Consider the following 18,370-nt stretch of genomic DNA (forward strand, 5'->3'; position numbering starts at 1 on the left):
CAGCTGAAAGGATGGCAGGAGGGCCCTTACATGCCCCCCCGCCGTCTGATCGGTGCTCCAATGCTGCAGAAAGCCATGGCAGCCTGAAGCAATGGAACACCGATAACATTGATTATTGCTGTGCTATAGCACAGCATTAGACAGTGTATGCAATCTAAAGATTGCATGTAATAGTCCCCTTTGGGGACTAAAAACATTGTGAAAAACAGGTTTAAAAAAAAAATACCCCTTACTTAATAAAAGGTTTAATTACCCCCCTTTTCCCATTTTTTTAACCCCTCAAGGACCAGGCCATTTTTCATTTTTGCACTTTCGTTTTATCCTCCTCACCTTCTAAAAATCATAACGCTTTCAATTTTCCACCTATAGACCCACATGAGGTCTATTGCTCTTGGCCCCACCAATTTTACCTTGTAATGACAATCATTTCACCACCACAAAATATATGTAGAAACCAGGAAAAAAAAATTGTGGGGCATCCATACGCAGTGCACTTTTCAGTAAAAATGACACCATATCTTTATTCTGTCTGTCCATACGGTCACAAGGATACCTAATTTATGTAAGTTTTATTTTACTACTACTAGAAAAGCTACATGCACCAAAATTTCCCTATAAAACTTTATATTTCTGCATACGGTGATGTATGAGGCCTCATTTCTTGCGCCGTGATCTGAAGTTTTTTCAGTTTTTATCAGTACCATAGGACTTTTTGATGTTTTTAGTGTATACAAAAAAAGTCCAAAATTGCGTATTTTTGGTCTTTCAATTTTTTTTTTTTTTTTTTACATACACGACATTCACCGTGTGGTTTCATTAACATTATATTTTTAAAGTTCGGACATTTACGCATGCGGCAATACAACATACGTTTGTTTATTTATGTTTACTTTTTTTAAAATGGGAAAATAGGGGAGATTCCAACTTTTATTAGGGAAGGGGTTTAAAAAACAATTAGTTAATAAATGTGATTTAACACCCTTTTTTAGTCCCCATAGGGGACTATTACATGCAATCGTCCGATTGCATACACTGTTCAATGCTCTGCCATAGCATAGCATTGATCAGTGTTATCTGTGCACTGCTGCTCCAGCCTGCTGAGCAGGCATGGAGCAGCAGATTGCCGATCAGACGGAGATGGAGGACGGTAGGGACCCTCCCCCGTCCTCTGAGCTGTTCGGGATGCTGCGATTTCACCGCGGCAGTCCCAAACAGCCTGACTAAGCTGCCGGGAACGGTTTACTTTCCTTTTAGAAGCGGCGATCTACTTTGATCGCCGTGTCTAAGGGGTTAATGCAAGACCTCACTGCCATCGGTGATGTCCGGCAGTAGACACAGGTCCGGGTGGCCGATAGCCGCCGTGACCAACCGGTTATGATGCGGGGTCAGCCCGTGTCCCTGCATCATAGCAGAGGAGCGGGAACAGGCTGTACAGGTATGCCCTTGGGCCTTAAAGGGGTACTCGGGTGCTTAGACATCTTATCCCCTTACCCAAAGGATAGGGGATAAGATGCCTGATCGCGGGAGTCCTGCCGCTGGGGACCCCCGGGATCATATGCCTGATCGTGGGAGTCCCTCCGCTGGGGACCCCCAGGATCATACACACGGCACCCTGTTTGTAATCAGTCGACGGTAATCAGTCCCGGAGCGAACACGCTCCCGGGACTAATTACAAACGGGTTGCCGCGTGCATGATCCTGGGGGTCCCCAGCGGAGGGACTCCCGCGATCAGGCATCTTATCCCCTATCCTTTGGATAGGGGATAAGATGTCTAAGCACCGGAGTACCCCTTTAAGGTGTTAAACAAAAATAAACAAATCTATGTGGTATCATTGCATGTGTAAATTTCCAATCTATTTATATATAACATTAATTAAACCACATCTTCAATAGTGTATATATAAAAGAGAAATTAAGTCCAGAATTGTGGTCACTTCATATATCTTAATCATAAAAAACTAATAACATGAGAATAAAAAGTCCCATCAAAACAAGACTATTACTGATAAAAAAATATATATAAAATATATATATAATATATATATATATATATATATATATATATATATATATATATATATATATATATATATATATACATACATATACACACACACATATACACACACACACACACACACACACACACACACGTGTCTTCAGAGTACATTTGGTGGAGCAAAAAGCAAGCCCTCATATGGGTCTGTAAGTTTAAAATTTATAGAGTTATGGCTATTATGTGCAAAAATAATAAAAATCCCTGTGTCCTTAAAATGTTATCCAGTGGGAGGGTTTTTTAGGCAGTTAACAGCATTTAAAAAAAAATTTAAAAAAAAACCTCCTTTGCTCCAGCGGTGGCTCCAGTGACCTGCTACAGTTCCAACTGTGCTCCCTTCCACTCAGAAATCTTGACGCCCAGGTCCAGAGTGACATCAGGGCCCGGAGTGTCACACTGACCTTCAGTCAATCACTGGCTGATGTGGGACATTACGCTTTCTATGAAGAGGAGAGCAGCCGGGGACCGGAGCAGGTCACCGGAAACCGCTGGAGCGCAGGAGTTACGGTAAGTATAAGTTAGTTTTTTAAATGCTGTTAGCTGCCTAACCCCTGAAAAGAAAACCTCCCACTGGAAAACCCCTTTAGGGTGCGCTCACACGTACGCAGATATGATGCGCAGGATTTCATGCACAGGATTTTCTGCTGCAGATTTCAATGTAAACTAAATGACTGAGCACAGCTTCTAATCGGCAGTTACAAATCCTGCACATCAAATCTGCGCAGGATCCTGTACGTGTGAACGAACCCTTAACTGGTTAAGGAGTTGAAGCAAATTAAAAATGCTGCAGGAGGATATAGCATTGCTTACCAAAATCACAGTCCTCCCACCCTGTACACTCCCATCCCACAACACTTATGCCAGTTCCCCACCCAGAGCTACTGCAGAACATTGTTTTTCATAGCAGAACAGTCTGCAGCAGCTGTATTCATTTCCTGCCTGACATCAGCAAGTAGAATTGTTAAGCACAGGCAGCATATTGTAAACACACATCATTCTTCCCTAAATGTTCCAATAAAGATATAAATAAATGTGTGTGTGTGTGTAAAATATATATATATATATAATGCTGTAGGGGGGTGTGAGGTGGGGACATCACTCAGGAGTCTCTTAAAATTGTATTAGTTCAAAAATAAATTTAAGGGCATTGGCCATAGGATATAATACTGGACAATTAACTACGAACCATCGGCAAAACGGCTATATACAGTCCATTATGATCAACTACCATCAAATCCTTAATACGGCCATACAGTCAGACAGTGGTGCCTTCACCTACTGTATTCCACTGATTAAAAACATCCTTTGTTAGTACGTTTTTAGATTAAGTATATAAAATGGCTTATCTTGTTATACTCAACAGACCTTAGGTGTTGGTTCAACAAAACCATGGGTGGTCTGGGCATTGGTTCCATAATATCAACATTAAAGTGCAGCCATATGATGTCCATCTTAAACCTACCATACTGTTATAACGTATAGCATAAAGTAATTTACTAATAAATCAAGGTAGTGCAAGTAGTGTCAAATTATCGTTGATATATTGTTCTTATATTACAATTCTGTATATTTATGCCAGTAAACCATACACAAACAATGAGGGATTTCAAGATGAGACTGTGGATGGTTATACACGAGACAATATCTTTGCTTAGTCAGATAGCAACTGAAGATGGCAAAGGCTCACGCAGGTCCCCTGAGACACTTGATCCATTTTCCTATCGCATCCGTGTGCTGTGTCACTTTAAAACCTTGCTACTGGTTTAAACCACTTCTGGGAATACAAGGCAATCAGAGCTACGCATGGGTAATATACACAAGCCATGTTCTTGGGGGCTGTGCAAGGATTAAAAACATTAATATTCTGTAGGCATATGTGCACAGTGAAGAACTGGACTTGGCTGGCTCCTAGAATATAATCACCCAGCGTAAGAACACTTAAGGCAGAGCACAATGAGGTCCTTCCCCTATGTAGAGAAAAGAGCGTCTTCATTGTACCTACATATACTGCATATGTCATTTGCCAGTATAAAACAAAGGGGTTCATTTTAGAGCTGTTCTTCTTAAGGATTGTGGCGATATGAGCACACAGAAGTCACACGGTCTTAAGCATACATCTTATTAGTGGATTAAAATCCATTCATCGAGTGGCCAACATATGGTAGACTGAATTCACTAGAGTGCCCTTATACGGAGAGAGCGAGAGATTCTCTATATATTCCTGATTACTCTACTATTATATGGGGCTTATTGTGCTATAGTCACCTTATGTAAAAGCAGTTTAGTACATGGAGTATATTATATATATTCTCTGGCTTCCTTCGAAGGGACAAGTACTGGAAACCTCAATGGTTTGTGGCCTGCTACGGGGGGGCACAGGCACGGGGCCTCGCCTGTATCTGGCAAACTTACAAGTTGGAGCACAACAACAAATGGATCGGCCAACAACAAGTAAAAATGATTATCGATAATACTGATTAATCATTTCAGCCCTAATTCTTTTCTATTTGGAAATTCTGAGCTGGATTGTGGAAACGAGAAGCAAATGTGCCAACAAACAGCTCCTCTAAAAAGAGGGCACAAACTAGGGCAGTAATTATTACTATTTTTTTTTTATCAGAAGTAAAGATAAACCTAGCCATGACTCCATTCATCATATATGCTGAGGAATGCTTCTGGCACCTATATTAACTATGGTTAGGATAGGTTTCCACATAGGTTTTTTTTCTGGTGCTTTTCAGAAAACTTCCACTGCAGCTTTTGAGCTAAAATTTAGAAGTCGATCCAGCAGGAAGAAGCAGCATATATACACACACTGCAGAATTCCTCAAAGAAATTCCACAGCAGCGGAGTCCCATTGATTTTAATGAGATTCTGCTGCGCTGTTCACACAGCAGAATTTCCGTGCCAGAACCATCTGGCGCAGAAATTCAAATTCCGGTGTCTGCAGAAAGGATAGACAAAGACAGAGTGGTCATAGCACCGGCATAACATGGCGTATTCAGGGGCAATGTCCACAGAGACTTTCCATGCTGACATTGCTGTGTGAACATAGCCTTAGTCCTTTCTATATATTTCCCATTCCTTTTGTACACACTTCTTCCTCTGGCTCAAAAACTGCAGTGGCAGGTTTCCAAAAAATGCCAGAAAAAAAACATGTGTGGAAACCTAGCCTCATCCACCATAAGGTGATTTTAGTTTGTACCTGGCAGGCAGTAATGGACAGGCTTAGGAAGGATCTGCGCTTGTCTTGGGGCTAAATGGTTATGTTGTGAGATTACCATAACACTGAGGCTAGCTTTTTGTCAACTGGTTATTTCCTGTTGGAGTTTGTTCCCTAAGACTACAAGTCCTAAAATTCTTTATTTATTTATTTATTTTTTTAACTAACAATATTTTTATTCAAGCTATCCAGTTACAAAAAAGGACAAAACAAAGCAAACAGCAAAGCATATTTCTCAAGTAGTACTAAATCCTTTACAAAGATAATAAGCAAGGCTTATAGGATATCTTTCTCAATTTATATTTTAGAACACAACCCCCCCCCCCCCCCCCCAATCAAGTCCTAAAATTGTTTGTAAGGCTATATTCACACATCGGACTGTCCGTACAGAAAGTCTCCATGCGGACATTCTGCAGAATGAATGGACATGTTAATTCTTACTGCGGCCATGTAAATCGGAATTTCCAATCTCCAGCTGAATTTCAATGCGGAATTCCACGCGGAAATTCCAGACGTGTGAACCTGGCTTAAGTGTAAGGTGACTTTTCTCCCTCCCACACATCAGCCACCTTCTTTTCCATGCAATAGACTAGTGCCTCCAGCTGTTGCAAAACTACAATTCTTCCAGAATGATCTTCCTCCCACCCAGCGGTTGCTCCACCAATTGAAGCAAAGACAAGCTCCTCTGAACACCTGACTAGTGATGTAATGTCTTGGACTGCACTGCAACCTGGGAAAACCTGAGATGACATTCATTTTGTATGATGTTATAAGCGAACATTGGGGCAAAAAAAAAAAAAAAAAAAATCAAAGAATTGCGAGACCACCATGAAACACAGGTACAGACATTATATTATGAACAACACTAACTTTACAGCCCCATTAGCATAGACAAAAAAAATAAATCCTGGAATACCCCTTTAATAGTGCACATAGTAATTCAGTGTCCTTTTGGAATACATTGGGGTGGTATGTACCACCAAATACTGTACCGAAAGGCATAGTTTTTTTATGCTTGTTAAAGGGGTATTCCAGAAAAAAAAATTTTTTTATATCAACTGGCTCCAGAAAGTTAAACAGATTTGTAAATTACTTCTATTAAAAAATCTTAATCCTTCCAATAATTATCAGCTGCTGAAGTTGAGTTGTTCTTTTCTGTCTGGCAACAGTGCTCTCTGCTGACATCTCTGCTTGTCTCGGGAACTGCACAGAGTAGAAGAGGTTTGCTATGGGTATTTGCTTCTAAACTGGGCTGTTCCCGAGACACGAGAGCACTTAGACAGAAAATAACAACTTCATCAGCTCATAAGTACTGAAAGGATTAAGATTTTTTTAATAGAAGTAATTTACAAATCTGTTTAACTTTCTGGAGCCAGTTGATATATATAAAAAAAAAAATAATTATTATTTTCCTGGATAACCGCTTCAATACAGAGGAACACTGCCAAGAAACAAATACCTTGCAGAATATTATTCCTACCATACTTGCTGTACACAAACCCAAAGTGTGATTTTAACATAGGCTAAAGTAACAAAGGCCAAGATATAGCCGTCAAAAAAAGGGGAAAAAAACCTGAAGTGATTTGCCCATAACAACCAATGAGAGCTCAACTTTAAGATCTTACTGAGCTCTGGTGAAATAAACTGTAGCATGTATGCCAATTCCATTCAACATGTTTGTCAGGGCAAAAAAAAACGCTGTGTGAACCCTCCTGTTTGTTAACATAAGTCTGAAGGTGCATAAATAACACCTGTATAACTGCTTGAAGACCAGGCCTGATAGGCAATTTTTGTACCTTTATCTCCTAAATACATTGGGGAAGATTTGGCCAGTCTATCAGGTGATCGCTGATGCCTGGTATCTGCAGTAAGCTGCTGGGTCTTACAAGACCAAGATCGGATCTGCAGACAATGTCAAAGGGCTGTATTGTCTTTAAAGTAACACACATCCCTTTCTTAAAGGGGTTCTCCACCATAAGGTGATTTTAGTACGTACCTGGCCAGCAGTAATGGGCATGCTTAGGAAGGATCTGCGCTTGTCTTGAGGCTAAATGGCTATGTTGTGAGATTACCATAACACTGTGGCTAGCTTTTTGTGAACTGGTATTTCCTATTTGACTTTTCTTTTTTTGACAACAAATGCCACAATTCCATTTTCCTCCCACCCACACAATAGACACCCCACCCATTGAAACATAAATGAGCTGCATCCATCAAAAGACCTGTGGTTTTCAATCAGGGTGCCTACAGCTGTTGCATTAGTTGCAGATTGATCTCTCTTCCACCAAGCGATCCCTCCACCCATTGAAGCAGACAGGCTCCCTGTCATCAGCTGAGTGATGTAGTGAGTCAGGTCTCGGCCGCATTGCAACCTGGGAAAAATCTGAGACAACAGTCATTTTGTATGCTGTTAAAAATAAATATTGGGGTGAAAATCACAGAAGAATTGTGAGAAAACCGTCACACACAGGTACAAACACTATATTATGAACTACACTAACTTTACAGCCCCTGTAGCATAGTCAAATAAAAAAACAATCCTGGAATATCCCTTTAAAACTATTTTATGTACTTTTGTTTTATAGTGACTTTAAAAGTATAATGTAGAAAACCTCTACAGGAGTTTTTTTTTTATTGTGCTCTTATTAGTATGCCTCTCAAAATGTTACACATGTCCCTAAAGCAGGGTTCTCAAACTCCCGGCCCGTGGAACAAGAGTGTGTCGCCCGTACCAGGTATATGTAATTTTTATTGCCGACGCCCGGGACATGCAGTTCTAAATGCCGGGCAAGCAGCGCTAAATTACCCTGCCCTCCTCCTCCCAGTCTCCGGTTGGCTGGCCAGAGTCTGATGAGGGACATCATGCATGTGACGTCCCTCTGCAGACCTGCACAGGAGGACGTCAGTGACGTCACTCGTGAGGCCGCCGCCGGAGAGGAGAAGCGCAGGACAGGTAAGTGTGTCTATGTGTGTGTGTGTGTGAATCGGAGGGGGGGGAACCTAATGCTTCTACCCAACGTGGGGAACAGTCTTCTACCTAACGTGGGGAACCTGCTACTACCTACCTAATGTGGGGAACCTGCTGCCTACTTAATGTGGGGAACCCCCAGAAGTAGCACCCCCATCATCCGTCAGCTCATGCTATTACCAGACTGGGTAGGGGGAATGGGGGGGGGGGTTGCTGGTGGATGATGGGGGTGCTACTGCTGGTGGGGGTGTTGCTGGTGGATGAGGGGCGCATGATGTGGGCATTATATGTGAGGGGCGCATGATGGGGGCATTATATGTAAGGGACGCATGCGGCCAACCTCACCCAGCTGCAACCTCCTGTGGCCCCTAAATAATTTGAGTTTGAGACCCCTGCCCTAAAGTCAACACTTCTGCGGCCATCTCTAGGTACTCTACACCTTGAAAGTGATTGATTCTTTGGAATGAAAGGACAAGTGACATTCCTTTTTTATCTACACAGCAAATGAAAAGCCCAAAAGAAATATTCAGTAGCCAAATGACATTGACAGTCTGATTAAAGTGGTACTCCCATGGAAAACTTTTTTTTTTTTTTAATCCACTGGTGCCAGAAAGTTAAACAGATTTGTAAATTACTTCTATTAAAAAATCTTAATCTTTCCAGTACTTTTTAGGGTCTGTATGCTACAGAGGAAATGGTTTTCTTTTTGGAACACCGAGCTCTCTGCCGACATCATGACCACAGTGCTCTCTGCTGACATCTCTGTCCATTTTAGTAACTGTCCAGAGCAGCATATGTTTTCTATGGGGATTTTCTCCTACTCTGGACAGTTCTTAAAATGGACAGAGATGTCAGCAGAGAGCACTGTGGTCATGAGGTCAGCAGAGAGCTCTGTGTTCCAAAAAGAAAACCATTTCCTCTGTAGTATTGAGCAGCTAAGTAATACTGGAAGGATTAAGATTTTTTAATAGAAGTAATTTACAAATATGTTTAACTTTCTGCCACCAGTTGATTTAAAAGAAAAAAGGTTTTCATGGGAGTACCCCTTTAAATTAGTAAGTAGAATTTGTTTCCCAAGCAATCCCATTATCCTACTGTGTAAGATACAGTACACCCTATTAATCTGTAAGTAACACAGGCAATGCATGTAGACGGTTTGTAGAAAATTTGTCTTTATACCTATTGCCATATTACAAACAATAAAAAATAAATAAAACCACACAGTGAGACCAAAAGACTGGTGTAAGTACACAGATCACGAGAGATTTAGAATAAACTAGGGATTTATAGACAGACCGCAGATCTCTGTATGGTTGAATTGCCTTTTGTCTAAAAACTATTTCGGCAGAATGGCATGAGCCTTACAACAAGGGAGGAGGCAACCCATTTAACTACTTCACCTCTGCAGGCATTAGAGAATCACTGCAACTAGATGAACCAGCAATACTCAACTATCTGTGCATGATCGGCAATAGAACAGTAAATGTAATTCTACTTAAGGCTGAGGTGTCTTGCACTGCATCATATTACAAAGGCAATATGAAGGTTACTGATCATTGAGAGGCAAATGCTTACAGTAATGCGATGCAAATAGAATATAATGATGTTTACTAAGTAATCCTGCCACAGTCACCAGAGAACAATAATTAAGCTTTCAACAGTGTATGGGGCATGCATGGGAAATACTGTGTATAGCTGCAGGCCAAGAGACACGTGACCTTCACAAACCCGTCCCATATAACAAAAGGAGATTCTTCTTCCCTACATAAGCCTAACTAAAAAGAAAGCATTTCAATTCACTGTATCTATAAATGCAGCCAAATCATGCTTACCACATCAAATATTACATTCCACAATGCAATGAATAAAGCCTTGTAAAGGAAAAGCATTGCTCCAAGGAAGGAAATGGTTTTAAACAAAACATAGGCACAAACGTAATAATACATTACTGCTTGTGAAGTAGAAAACAAAATCATACGTAATATTGGAATGTGATGAAAACAATCGAGTATTCCACAGCAGGGAATTATGGGAGGTTGCCATAGCAGGAATTTGGCCCATACCTTCAGGATTAGGTTCATGATCTGGCGTAAGTGAGATGTCATCAAGTTCGCGCAAGCAAAGCCATTCGCCATCCATAGAAACACGGAATTTGCAAAGGTAGATGGTCTCCATGGCAGCCTGTGTTATCTTGTCTGTGGTGGGGGTTGGCATGTCGCTTTGAGGAGTGAGAGCCGACATGATGGCTCAGGTGATACAACAACCACCCGGAAAAAATATAAAAAAAATAAAAGCAAAAACGAAAACAAACAGAAAAAACAAAATAACAGCACGAAAAGCGTTCCAGAATCCAAGATGGTTGCACACAAGTTAGAAAGGCAATGAGCTCAGAGGTAAAGTTGCACAATCAACATGCACAGATACAGATAGGAAATGTGTATGTTTTATGATTTACACCAATACAGAAGGGACGCTTTTCCTTTCTGGTTTGCTCTGGAATCCTGAGAATCGTCTCTGCCTCTTCCGCCCCCCTGCTGCTCTGATGCCAATTGTCATGCGTCAAACCTGCTTTTTAGAGCCCAAACTCCAGATTCTAAAGGCAATTCTTTGTCTAAGCCAGAAAGCTAGATCTTGATAATTCAAGGCAGTTGTCCAGCGGGACATAAATGACAATAAAAGGAAATTACAGGAATCCAAGTGGTTCAAAGAGGGCAGCAGGTCTGCATAACCCAGGCACTTGTGATCTTGTAGGATTGGTTCTGCGCAGTAAGCAGGGTGGTGACCAAAATGGCTGACTAATGAAGAGAAGAGAAAATTCACACTCATGTGACCAGAGATGCTAGAAACGTAAGCAAGTCCCAGGATGCTGCTGATGTAGGGAGAGCAATTAAAATGTTCTCTATCCTCCAGCAGCCAACCCCACTGGCTTCTCGGTGACAGCTTTCCCCTCCCCAGCAGCGGCTCCTCCTTACTTCAGACTCTACTAGTAAACAGGCAATCTCATTTCATACACAATGAGGCTATTGTCATTCATTCTGTCCCCCACCACAGCAGGTTAATCCCTGTCACAAAGCTGAAAACACTGACCGGAAAAGAATCACAGAAATGGAAGACAGACGAGAAGCCACAGAATCCGAACTGGATGCCATATATTTAGAGCTTTAGATACAAGAACAGACCTATATTGCTAGAAATAAAAACAACTACAGATAATCATAGAAAAGGATCATTTATATAAAAATAAAAAAGTGTGACTTGAGGTTGTATGAGATCAGTGGTTTTAACCTCTAACCCAGAAATAGCGCCATGCTTATTCATGAGCCGTGTCTGGTATTGCAGCTCAGCATTATTCACGCTACTCTTAAAGTGCAATATATATTTATTTAGGCTGTGGATGCAGTGTATTCTAGAAGAAATATCAAAGAATATGTGGGGGAATTTATTGAGGTCTGCGCCTGGCACAGATCGCCACAAGTTTCTTCTGCTGCTCATCTTTTATACTTATTAGAAATGTATAAATAAAGAAAAATGTAATAAAAAAGACCACCTCTCTAGAAGACCACAACAGAGGTACCAGGGATCCCCAGTTTTAATGCATTTTATTAATTTACACATATAACAGTCTGAAGTTTGTTTCTTTATTTAAACCCTTTAGTTCTCAGTACATACACAGATAAAGGTTTATTACAAAGTCTGTGCTTATTAAGTGCAAGTTATAGCTACACTATTTATATGAAGCTATAGAACTCAACTCCACTTTGGAGCTATGAACAATGAAAGATATAACGCCATCAGAAAATGCAAATCTTTATGCTCAGCAATATGACTGCCAAGCATAACATTGAAAGGCCCTCCAAAGCTGCAGGTTGTAAATGAACCTTATTTCACAGTGTTCTTTTTGGTTATCCACTACGGTGTCCACACTGTTAAATAAAAAGCATCCCTGTCATAAGAAAAAAACAACAACAAAAACTTGACAGAGACACCCCCAGAAGAAATGAAGCAGCGCAAAACACGTGTTGGGGTGTGTGTATGCTCTTTGCTGATTTGCTGTTGTAAATTGTATGCTATTGTTTCTCCTTGTCTCCAGGTTAATGCCTATTGCTCTCATGTCATACATTTGTTCATAGTGTAGGTTTACTATCTGGATATGTAAATGCAGGTTACACGTTTGTGCTATATCCTATTATATATGCTATGCTGTCATGCATCGATACATAAGGAAGATGCTGTATGACCAAAACAGAATCCCATTTAAGAGTCTACTATTTTATATACTTACCTGATAATTGTGCAGGAGTACTTTTTTGTGTATTGATTTATAATCAGCAATCTAAGGCGGGGTTCACATCAGTGTTAGGGAGCTCTGTTACAACAGCTGAAAAATCTGAACGGCAGGGACAGAGGGTGTTATAACTGACATCAATGGAGACCGACAGGTCCCATTCACTTTTAATTGGGTCCATCAGGGTTTCTGTCAGGTATCCATTATTTTGCAAGTTTCATGGTCTATTCACATGTACAGTATTCTGTGCAGATTTGATGCGCAGGATTTTCTGCTGCAGATTTCAATGTAAACTGAACACAGCTTGAAATCCTGCGCATCAAATCTGCGCAGAATACTGTACGTTTCCTTTACTTTCCTGTTACTTTAGCAGAATCAGCGAACAGAGCTCCATAATGGATCTTTGAACTTCGATGTGACCATAGCCTTACATGTTGCAAATTTAGCATATAAATATACATGCATATTTATGCAAGCATTGTGTAATTGATTGCTGCTATTAGGGATGTCCAGATACAGATACTTGATCGGTACAGATACTGGACACTTGTACTCATGCAAATGTCCCAGATGCCTAATCCAATACTCGCCAGCAGGACCCCATCGGCAGGTATCACGGAGGTGCCGAAATATGCAGTGCGCCCAGCAGCTGAGTGGCCATCAGAGCCGGAACCTGTGGCTAATGCTGAACATCACTGATCGCGGTGATGGGTGGCAATAAACCTATAGATGCCGCGATCAAAGTTGATTGCGGTGTCTAAAAGTCCTGAAGTTAACTGCCGGTTAGCTCAGGGATGCGGATCGGGATCATCACAGTGAAATCGCGGTGTCCCGATCAGCTGCAAGGGCGGCCGGAGGTCCCTTACTGTGCTCAGTGCTGTCCAATTGTTGCTCCTTTACCCCTGATTATTGCTTATAGCATCTGAGCACTTAACTTATTACTATACTAGCTGAGTACCCGGTGTTGCCCGGTTTTTCCTTCCTAATCCTTGTTGGGGAGGAAAATAAACAAAGGAGGAAGCTTTTGACTTCATATCCCGTCCTCATATATTGTTGTCATATCCCAACCCCACATCCCGACCTCCTGTCCCGACCTCCCGTCCCGAACTGTAATATGTGTACCAGGTATTGAAATATCTCCAGCCGTACGGAAGTTATGTGGGAACATACATTTCCCATTGATTTGCATGGGACTTTAAACAAAAACCCCGCCCCTCACAAATGGGGGGTAGTTAAGGGTTAAATTAACTATCCTATATTTTAAGTGGACATATAAGTAACATGTGACCAAGTATTATTGAAATATCTCCAGCCGTTTGGAAGTTATGCGGTAACATATATTTCCCATTGACTTGCATGGGACTTTAAACATAAGCCCCGCCCCTGGCAAATGGGGGTTAATATCTTTAGCCATTTGAAAGTTTTTGTGGAACATACACACACACATTGAGTTTTATATATATAGATTTTGAATTCATTGAGTGTAACCTGTTCTTGCATCATTGGACATCCTGGACAAGTATATTTAAATTGCTGACCTACCCCCTGGATATCGCCTATCGTTTCCTCTGTCAGTTGTAATTTCATCTATTTATATACCCCCACCGAACGAATGTCTTCAATCTGGCTCATTCCAATGATCGACACCACAAAACTTTTGACATGTCTGCATGATATGGTCCTTTGGATAGGGGATAAGAAGTCCAGGGGCAGAGTACCCCTTTAATGTTGTGTCCCCTCAAAAAAACATGCATGGAGAAGAGTTCTTCTGAGGGTGGTCTTCAAGGAAATTACCAATGTGCATAATATATGTGGGGAAAAATATGTGGGAGTGGTCTATTCTAAAAGGTGGGCTTTTGGAGAGGTTTATCTGAACTTAAAAGGGACTCATGGTGTGGGCAATATTCGATTTTAGTATGGATGAAATGTGACCATGCCCCGATACGATTTGTCATTGCAGTATATTTTACGTACTACAGGAATGTTATATATATATATATATATATATTATATATATATATATATATATATATGTAGCACTACAGTGATTATAAAAGGTGACTTACACATACAGTTAGGCTTTCCTGCACCCCTGTTATTTCACATCACTCCAAACAGCTTCTACGCTCTTTAAAGGGGTTATTCAGCTATTTATTTTAATTTTTTATTTTTTTTTTACTTTTATTTCTGCCCTTGCTGCTGCAATAAAAATAAACTTTAACTTATTTCCAGCTGCTTCTCTGGTGTGGCAGATCTTGGTCTCCCGCCCTCCAGTCCCAGTCTTCTTCCAGCTTCTGGGGCCAACACACAACACTGCGTACAGCTAATCTCTGGCTGCAGCGATGTCCTTCATCGGCCGGAAATAGGCTGAACTGCAGTGTGATTTACCGGGATTGGGCCCCAGGAAGAAGGTTGAGCCCATTAAATGACACTGTCTCTCAGCCTAACACTTTTAGCTAAAAGCATTGTTGCTTGTTGGACCCCAGAAGCTGCAAGAAGATGGGGGCGGCGGACAGGAGACCGATATCGGCAGCACCAGGGGAGTGGCAGAAAGATTATTATCTTTATTACAGCAGCCCGGGCAGAAATAAAAAAAAAACATACATAATCTGGATAACCCCTTTGATGCAGCCGGATAACTCATCATCCATACATGGCTGCCTGAGGAGGAGAATGATGGTACACTGTGCTCAAGCTCCTTCATAAGCAGCCATGTATAGACTATAAGCTGTTTGGCAGCATACAGGGATATGGGACCAAAAAGGAGGGGAGTGAAGTGACAGAACAGGGTGGCAGGGAAGACTCACTGGATGTGTAAATCCCCTATCACTGTGCTATATTAAAAATGAAAAAAAGGTGGCCAACCCCTTTAACGTATTACATTTACTAAGGCATGTGACTTGCATTATCGCTCATTTGGTTGGTAGAGAATCTCAGCACCCACTCTGGTGTCACAAGATTACCAGCTCAGCAAAGAGCAAAAAAACAACTCCTAGTTAAATATTAAACCATGCCACAAGAGCACAGCTTCTGAGTAAAGCTCCATTCTGTTTGCTATTAGGACAAATCTACCCTCCCTAGACATCTGCCTATACGCTGATCTCCTATGGTATTATAAGCAGAGGCTAGGCTGCAGAAGAAAAGGTCTGCATAACAAGGTCTGTGTTATTTAAATATATTGCAGTGCTATAAGGAAGCGGCTATCCCCTGTAAGTAGCCATTTCAGGATGACTCTGGTGTTCTTCAATGGTATGACCGCCCAAAGGTTTGCCACCACGCACTCTATTACAGCTCCAGTTCATATGTTAACATCTCTTAAGCGGTGTAAAGTTATTTTCTAGGTCAGTAGATGACATATGGATGACAGGCCACACAACTTGTTAAACATGATGTGACAACTATTCGAAAGTCATATCTTAGACATATGTACAGTTTCTGTGAAAACCTTTAGCCTAGTGAAGCCTGACAGACATTTTACAACAGGTATGTAGCCTTATACTGGGAATACTGTTGATGCCTGTACCATTTACCTGTACTGTTACCTTTAGCCTGGGTTACCACCTTGAAAAATCTAAAGAAAACAGCAATAAAAACAGGTAATAAAAAATGCCCTTTTTCTTTAATATGTATAATATGAAAGTCTATGGAAAGTGTCTGTCAGTGCACACATTGTTTCAAAAACAACTTTAAATTTCATTATTGTGTGAACCCAGCCTAAAAGGTGCTTACGAAAGGACTGGGTGTGGACTAGAGTTTATAAAAGCAGTGCCCAGACTGGAAAGCTTCCAGGATTATCACGCACTCCCTGCTTTGTTAGCTGTCCTTTTAGGTACAAAAATAATGTAAAAATCAATGGCGAGGAATACACAAGAGACATCACAGGGGAAGGGTAATTGATCAGAAGACAAAAAAACCTAACAGATGCTGCTATTATACCACAATGCTCTTATTACACAGCGACGTACTTACACATAAATAAATGATCAATGCAAGATCTGCATTATCCACAGTATCAATAAGGCAGAGAAATATAACGTGATCATTGGCTTCACAAAACATGCTTTAATATTATGGAGATAAACAGCGCCATCAACAGCTGCAAGAGGTGGCATTGTGACTCACCCACTCTTGTAAGGAAGAAGAGGATATCTTGTATCTCAATCCACAGGCATTCATTTACATACAAACTGTATAACCTTCTAAAGGACGACGTTCAGTTCACCATCATGCCCGTCGCAGTGACACTTTACAGCTGCAGATGGCACACATACAGCACCATCATCTGGGCTACAGGGGTTAACCAGGAAGGTGCAGAGAATGGATCCGCTCACAGTGGCCAAACACTGAACTCTGTACTGCAGACACAGCTAAGTCCAAATGCCAGGTAGAAGATAACTGCGTGTGCTTTACCAATCTCTACGACACCCGCAGTGTTTTACAAAAACAAGAAGACATTTATAAGAATAAACATGCTTTAGGCCTACAGTGACTATTCTCATTCTGTTATATAAATAAGGGGAGCATCATAAATAGGTTATATGAATTAACATGAGCAGTTTTTTAATGTAGCAGAATCTGAAGACCATTAACTCCTTAAGGACACAGCAAGCTTAATTTTTTAATTTTAGTTTTTTCATCCTTTCCTAGGAGCCATAACAAATAATTTTTCCATCTAAAGACACATATCAGGCTTGTTTTGCGTGCGATCAATTGTACTTTGTAATGTCATCACTCATTTTACTATTAAATGCATGGCAAAACCAAAAGAATATTATTTGTGTGGGGAAATAGAAAAGAAAACAACGTTTTTCAACTTTTGGAGGGCTTCATTTTCACGCTGTACACTTAACTTTTCAATGAAACAGATTTTTCTTCATTTTGTGGCTCAACATGAATAAAATGATACCCATGTTTACATACTTTAGTATTATGTTACTGCATTTAAATAAAAATAAAAAACCTACTTTTTTTTGACCCCTTAAGGACGTAGCCCATTTTAACCTTAAGGGTCTATTTACACGTACAGTATTCTGTGCAGATTTGAAGCCGTGTTCAGTCATTGAGTTTATATTGAAATCAGCAGCAGAAAATCCTGCGCATCAAATCTGCGCAAAATACTGTACGGGTGAATAGACCCAGGGGACGCAGCTGTTTTTTTTTGCAAATCTGACCACTGTCACTTTAAGCATTATTACATTTTTCATTCTCACGGACCACTGTTCCAAAAATCTGTCAGACCCCTGTGGGGTGTAAATGCTCACTGCACCCCTTATTACATTCCGTGAGGGGTGTAGTTTTCAAAATGGGGTCACATGGGGGGGGTTGGGGGTACACTGTTCTGGCACTATGGGGGCTTTGTAAACGCACATCGCCTTCAATTCCAGCCAAATTCTCTCTCCCAAAGCCCAATGGCGTCCCTTCTCTTCTGAGCATTGTAGTTTGCCCGCAGAGCACTTTACGTCCACATATGGGGTATTTCCATACTCAGAAGAAATGGTGTTACAAATTTTGGGGGGCTTTTTTCCTATTACCCCTTGTGAAAATGAAAAATTTGGGGTAACACGAGCATTTTAATGAAAAACACTTGTGGGGTGTTAAGACTCACTATACCCCCTTGTTATGTTCCTTGAGGGGTGTAGTTTCCAAAATGAGATCACATGTGGGTATTTATTTTTTCGTGTGTGTATGTCAGAACCGCTGTAACCAGCAGCCACCCCCTGTGCAAATCACCAGTTTAGGCCTCAAATGTACATAGTGCGCTCTCACTCCTGAGCCATGTTGTACGCCCACAGAGCATTTTACATATATTTATGGGGTATTTCCATACTTGGAAAAAAT

General features: G+C 40.9%; 1 protein-coding gene across 9 annotated transcripts in view; it reads right to left on the reverse strand.

Annotated features, from left to right (window-relative positions):
• Window positions 1–18,370, reverse strand: part of RUFY3 (RUN and FYVE domain containing 3) — a 108,271-nt gene that overhangs the window by 69,264 nt on the left and 20,637 nt on the right. The window contains exon 1 of one of the 9 annotated variants that reach the window (XM_056568697.1): window positions 16,655–16,851. The exons of 6 other annotated variants lie outside the window; for them this stretch is intronic. Coding sequence is in view for 2 of the 3 variants with exons in the window: in XM_056568695.1 (XP_056424670.1) it covers window positions 10,311–10,488 (178 nt within the window). In the remaining variant the exon portion in view is untranslated. Of the gene's footprint in view, window positions 1–10,310; window positions 11,120–16,654; window positions 16,852–18,370 lie in introns of those variants that run through there. 2 more of the 9 variants (XM_056568695.1, XM_056568699.1) reach the window with 2 other exon arrangements.

Source organism: Hyla sarda, chromosome 1, assembly GCF_029499605.1.
Source record: "Hyla sarda isolate aHylSar1 chromosome 1, aHylSar1.hap1, whole genome shotgun sequence".
NCBI classification, from domain to species: Eukaryota; Metazoa; Chordata; class Amphibia; order Anura; family Hylidae; genus Hyla; species Hyla sarda.